At 46.0% G+C, this 6,145-nt stretch overlaps 1 protein-coding gene across 6 annotated transcripts; it reads left to right on the top strand.

Moving 5' to 3' along the window:
• Window positions 1–1,946: 1,946 nt before the first annotated feature.
• Window positions 1,947–5,493, top strand: LOC100283286 (mTERF family protein). Of its 6 annotated transcripts, none has more exons than XM_023300776.2 (4): window positions 1,947–3,498; window positions 4,688–4,701; window positions 4,864–4,992; window positions 5,086–5,493. In XM_023300776.2, exons 1-4 carry the CDS (start codon window positions 2,077–2,079, stop codon window positions 5,252–5,254), a joined length of 1,734 nt encoding a protein of 577 aa, XP_023156544.1. In that variant the 5' UTR covers window positions 1,947–2,076; the 3' UTR covers window positions 5,255–5,493. The 6 variants fall into 6 exon arrangements, 4 of the variants coding, with proteins under 4 accessions (XP_023156544.1, XP_023156545.1, XP_023156546.1 ...); XM_023300777.2 differs by having other exon boundaries at window positions 1,948–3,498; window positions 5,090–5,406; NM_001350187.1 differs by having other exon boundaries at window positions 2,020–3,498; window positions 4,688–4,791; window positions 5,090–5,484.
• The last annotated feature ends 652 nt before the right edge of the window (window positions 5,494–6,145 follow it).

Genomic DNA, 6,145 nt, shown 5'->3' with positions numbered 1-6,145 from the left:
CGATTTTGCATTCTCTCACATAGGATTGAACGCAATGACGCCGCCCTAGCTGGATCTATGGTGGCATGGCTAGCGGGGCGGGAGGGGCGGCAATCTCATGGGAGTGGGGGCCAGGTGCGGCAGTCCGGTTATAGCGTGAGGGGTGAGGGACGGGCGCTGGCAGCGTGGTGGCCGGGGGTTGCGCGTCGTCGTCGCGGTGGGGGTAGAGATATTGGGAGTGGCAGATCAGGGGTGAGGGACGGGGGCTGGCATACGTACAGAGACTCCATGGAAGGCGTGACGCGATGCAGAGATTGGGAGCGGTAGATCCGGCATGATCCGCGATTTCCTCGCTCTGCGAGATCCGTGGCTGCCCGCTGGGTACGGGGGCGGAGCATGGGCACCATCGCCGGGCGTGGGGGCGAGATCCATGCCTGGCCTGCTCGTCGTGGGGGTGGAGATGTCGGGTTGAAGGTGCTGCGAGGGGGTGATGTCGGGTGCCATCCTGGCCAGTGGAGGGGATCACAACGTAGCGTCGATGGAAGGTTTGGGAGGGGAAGGAAATCGGGCGTTGCGAGCGGGAGTTCAGGCGCTGCGAGCGGGATTTCAGGCGCCGCGGGACAGAACCGTGCACCACTCGTTTGTGTGGACGTCTACAATAACATCTTATAGAGTAGTAGAGATTTAGTAGATGCATATTGACTAGGTCGGCAACCTCCGCATCGGTGAAGCCTCCGGAGCGCGCGGACGACGTGGGGAGCGGATTGAGAGCTTGTGGGCGGCCGTGACGGCGGAAAAAGTCCGCAGGAGATTAGATAGCAGACAGTGGAAGCACGTGGCTAGGACACGGGGGCGCCCGATATGGTTGCTAAGGAGTGGCCGTGGGAGAGGGCGTCACCGCGGATTGTGCCGGTGGCGGAGGAGCCGCCGCCGACAGATAGAAGCGAACATGCTGGGTGTAGCCTGGCCACTGGGAATGGAGTACTAGTGCGGCGAGGATTGCGGGCCCCGAAGCCCATCTCCAATACAACATGTTCGCTTCGGCTCTTCTGTAGCCTGCCCAAGAAGCCAGTCCTGGCTTTTAAGGCTATCCGTATCGTACTCTGAATTAATACTAAAAAAATCCTATCCTCACCAGTGAGGCCCGTTTGGTTACTTTGGTTCAGGGACTAAAATTTAGTTCCTATCTTGTTTGGTTTTAAAGACTAAAAGTATTTAAAACGTATTAAATAAATTATAAGAGGACTAAAATACCTCTAAGCATTATCCCACAATTAGTGCAACTGAAATAAATGAGTGACAAAACGTGAAATTTATATGGTTTAGTCTCTTTTAGTCTCCTCTTGATGGACTAGAAACTAAAATAGTTTAGTCTCTATTTTAGTCATACCGTTTGATAATTTAGGGATTAAATATGACTAAAATAGATAGACTAATCTTTAGTTTCTCAAACCAAACGTGACCTAAGATTCTTTACTCTATACAACAATTATGTTTACTCTATATATCAACTAGCATATATTATATTATTATTTTTCACCTACATGTGCTTATCTTATCTCCCTATATCCTTCTAGCAACACACGAGACTAGATAGAGTATGTCCCTTACAACGATGTATAACTATAATTTACATCCTACAACATAATAGACATACGCTCTCCAATTTCCTATTAGTTGTCACTTAGAACAATAATACGGTCTCTAAAATATAACTATAATTAATGTTTTTTGTTAAAATATAAATAAACTCTTAGTATATTTATATTTTTATAAAAATACTTGTTAAGACAAATTAATGCTTATAAATATTAGATTTTAAAACTAAATAATAAAATAGTTAATTGTACTTAAAATTTTATAAGTTTAACTAAAATCTTGTTAAAACGACAACCAATAAACCAATAGTACACATGACGCTGAAGGCGTATTTTACCCTACGACGGCATAGTTCAGCGCGTGCAGTCCGCCACTGCGGCCTACAGCTGTAGGCCTGTAGCCTTTGCCTTCCTCTCTGCTGTGGCTCTGCATCTCATCGCTGCGGCTTTCATCCTCGCCACCGGACCTCTGTCGCTCACCTGTTGCCCCCAAGTCCAAATGATGAAGTCCCTCCTCTTCTCCGCCCACCCCACGTCGCTGCTCCTCCCCGCTCCCCGCCTTCGCAGGCTCCTCCGCCTCCGCGCCGCCTCCTCTGCCTCCGCTTCCGCGCCGCCCCGAGCCGACCGCCGCTCCCCCGGGACGCCTTCGCGCCGACCATCCTCCTCCCTCTACGCGCGCCCCAGCCTCCTCGACATGGAGCGGGATCGCGCCACCCGCCGCGCCGATGTCGACGCCTTCCTCACCTCCCTCGGCGTCGACCCGGGCGAACTCGCGGGCCTCGAGCTCCCAGTCACCGTCGACGTCATGCGGGAGCGCGCGGAGTTTTTGGGTTCCCTCGGGCTCACCCAGGAGGACCTCGCTGCCTACCCTCTCGCTCTCGGCTGCAGCGTGCGCAAGAACATGGTCCCCGTCCTCGACTACCTCGGCAAGCTAGGCGTACGCCGCGATGCGCTCCCGGACCTGCTGAGACGGTACCCGCAGGTACTACACGCCAGCGTCGTCGTCGACCTTGCCCCCGTCGTCAAGTACCTCCAGGGTATGGACGTGAGGCCCACTGACGTGCCGCGCGTGCTCGAGCGCTACCCGGAGCTCCTCGGATTCAAGCTCGAGGGCACCATGAGCACTTCCGTCGCCTACCTCGTCGGCATTGGAGTGGGGAGGCGTCAGGTAGGCAGCGTCATCACCCGTTTTCCAGAGGTGCTTGGCATGCGCGTGGGGAAGATAATAAAGCCTTTCGTCGAACACCTTGAGGGCATCGGGCTGCAGAGGTTAGCTATTGCAAGAATAATAGAGAAGAAGCCATATGTGCTTGGATTTGGGCTACAGGAGAAGGTGAAGCCTAACATTGAGGCTCTTGTGGACATTGGAGTGAGGAAGGAGGCCCTAGCATCCATTGTGATGCAGTACCCCGACGTTCTTGGACTTGAACTGAGGGACAAGCTTGTTGCACAACAGAGCTTATTTGAGTCGAGCATATTGGTTAGTCGTGAAGATTTTGGGAGAGTGCTGGAGAGGATGCCGCAAGCCATTAGTCTTGGACGAGCTGCGGTTCTGAAGCATGTTAATTTCCTCACAGCTTGTGGATTTATGCTATCTCAAGTGAGCAAAATGGTTGTGGCATGCCCCCAACTGCTTGCACTAAATATAGATATAATGAGGATGAATTTTGAATACTTCAAGAATGAGATGGAGAGGGATTTGGAGGAGCTGGTTGAGTTTCCTGCATTCTTCACATATGGCATCGAGTCGACTGTGAGGCCTCGGCATGAGATGGTGTCCCGGAAGGGCCTCACATGCTCCCTTGCATGGCTTCTTAACTGTTCTGATGCCAAATTTGATGAGCGCATGAAGTATGATACAATTGGGGTTGAGGAAATGGAGCGTGAGGATTCTTCTGACATGAATGCATCTGTGGATGAGGTAGAGAGTGAGGAGTATGAAGACAGTGATTATGGTGACTCTGATGATGAGTTTGTTCGATAATTTATTTCACTAGTCATTAGATTTTTAACTTTGGAGTATGTGCTTGGTACGCGAAATGTCAAATTATAGCTTAATGATGCATTTCTCATCTTCCTTACTGATGTATCCCCTCAGTTCCAAATTATAAGAGGTTTTGGCTTTTCCAGATATATAGTCTTAATCATTTAAATATACATTATGTCTAAATGTATAGTAAAAATAATGTAAGTAGAAAAGTCAAAATGTCTTATAATTTGAAATAGAGGAAGTACTTGTCAATTCTATGCCAAAACACTACGGGCAACTAACACTAGTGTGTGTATCCCTTCATGACAGACAACTAGCACTAGATATATAGTTATAACTTTTAAGCACTTAGATATACACTATCTAGATATATAGTAAAAACGATCTAAGTAAAAAAGTCAAAATGTCTTACAATTTGAAACAGTGTCAATTCTATGCAAAACACATGTGAAACCATCTTTTTCATGCATGCCCAGAGGTTGATAACACGAGACCAGTGGACTGAAGATTAGAGGTGCTGACTGGTTTCCATATTGTATTGAAAACACAAGCTAATGAATCTTCTTACGTGAATGCATTTGTGGAGGACTGGAGGGTGTAGAGAGTGCAGAGGATGAAGGCGTTTATGATGATTCTGATCATGGTTTTGTTCAATGGTTTGTTTAATCGTATCAAGTTCTTTTGTTGAATTAGAGTGTAGAGCATAAGAAAAGTGTTTTTTGTTAGTGTTGCTGTAGTTCTGGCTGTGTCTGATGCATCACAGAGTTCTATAGCAATGCAAGAACATTTTAACCGATCCTATGTATCTGTATATGACCTATTGCCATTACCATGATTTTCTGCTATTATGAAATATGAATTGCTAAAATGTATGAGAGTCCATTTAATTTAGTTTTTTTTTTCACATGGGAAGCATGTATTTAATTCTGTGAGTTACTATAACTAGTGTGCACCGTTTCCACATTGTTGCATGGGAGTCATTATTACATGCCAAATATCATGGTAGAACTAGTAGTTTCTGACTGATGTGATGTTTGGCATGTGGTGCGGTGAAGCTGATTCTCTGTTGAACTAGGCGTCATAGTTTTTGCTGAGTTCATTTGGTTGTCTGATTTCGCAGGTACCCTGGAACGGGTGAGTTCTACAAGTTCTTTGAGGAGAGCATTTATAAGGGCTTGTTCAGTTTCATCAGAATCCATATCCATATGGATTGGAGGGGATTGAGTGAGTTTTAATCCATAGCAAGTCAAAATTCTTCATAATTTTTTCCAATCCCTTCCAATCCATGAGATATAGGAATAACCGAACAAAAATGTGCCGGATGTGGAACTCCCTTATACAAATCATCGACAAAGTTCAACTCAGGTGTGGCTGGCCAGCATTCTATGAGGGACTTCCTGGGGCCATAAAGGCAGACGCCAGACGGTGTGCAGTATTCTCTCTTGAACACAAGGATGAGGAATGATCATTGTTCTTTGGCCTTCTATGCAACCTAACAAATATTTTGTTGAACATTAGGCAGACCCTGATGGGAGCCGGACAGAGATCACATGTACTGCCCGTGGAGGACACTTGGGGCTCATATTCAAAGGGGAGGGGTTTAAAACGCCTGCCAACGAGCGACACTGTGTTAATAGCATTTCGCTCAAGTTTATTCCGTCCCCCAAGGAAGCCTGACTGCAGATGAGCTCTAATCTGGAACTCAACAACAGAATAAATTTGGACTTTTGTTTGTTGCTTCCATGTGAGAGTTATGAGATGGGATTTGTCATTCCTCTGACCATTTTGAATATGCTGTAACAAATTTTCAATCGCAAGTGCTGGTCTTTGTTGATAAAATTATTGTACCGCAGTCTTAGAAGAATAGGCCATGTATCTGCTCATACAACAAATCAAATACCATCATAAAGTCATCGCATCTGCAAATACATGTTATCAAACTAGTCAGTTGTCTGTGTATTGCCATGATATATGAGTAGATTTTGTTTTAATAAGATACAAAATATGCAAGTTCTATTGGTTATGTGGTTGTAGATGTAGAGCCAACAACTAAGGTTCAAACCTCCTATTGATATACAATTTTATTTTAGTTTTGCATTAAACGAGAAGCGTGATGTTGAAATTGATGCTTTAATATAGTATAATAGTGTCAAGACCTGTCACGGTCCAAGAGGGGGCTGCAACAAGGAATAGTAGCAAGGAGCGTAGGTCAAAGGAAAAGAAGATTAGTTGAGATTATTTAGTAAATTAGTTGATATTATCTAAGAAGGTTATCAGTTATTAGTTTGTTCAGAGTTTTGAGGAGATAAGGATCTTTAGCTAGATAGAGACGGACAGCCGACTTATTTATGTAATCAATGGATGAGAAATAAAGTAGGCAAGAATTAGAAGAAATAAACCTTTCTCTTTCGTCTGTGGGCAGAGCCCCCTCGACGTTCCTGCCCATCGACCACCTCTCCAATCTTCTCTGCGCATCTACTGTTCATTGGCGGGTACTATTGCGCCACCTCCACAGCAGCTCCAATCCCTCATCGATCTAGAACCATACATCTGGTATCGGCTAGCTTGGGTTTCGACC

Source organism: Zea mays, chromosome 8 (genome assembly GCF_902167145.1).
Source record: "Zea mays cultivar B73 chromosome 8, Zm-B73-REFERENCE-NAM-5.0, whole genome shotgun sequence".
Classification (NCBI taxonomy): domain Eukaryota; kingdom Viridiplantae; phylum Streptophyta; class Magnoliopsida; order Poales; family Poaceae; genus Zea; species Zea mays.
Note: the sequence above shows the minus strand (reverse complement) of the source record. Positions and strands in the feature narration are given on the sequence as shown.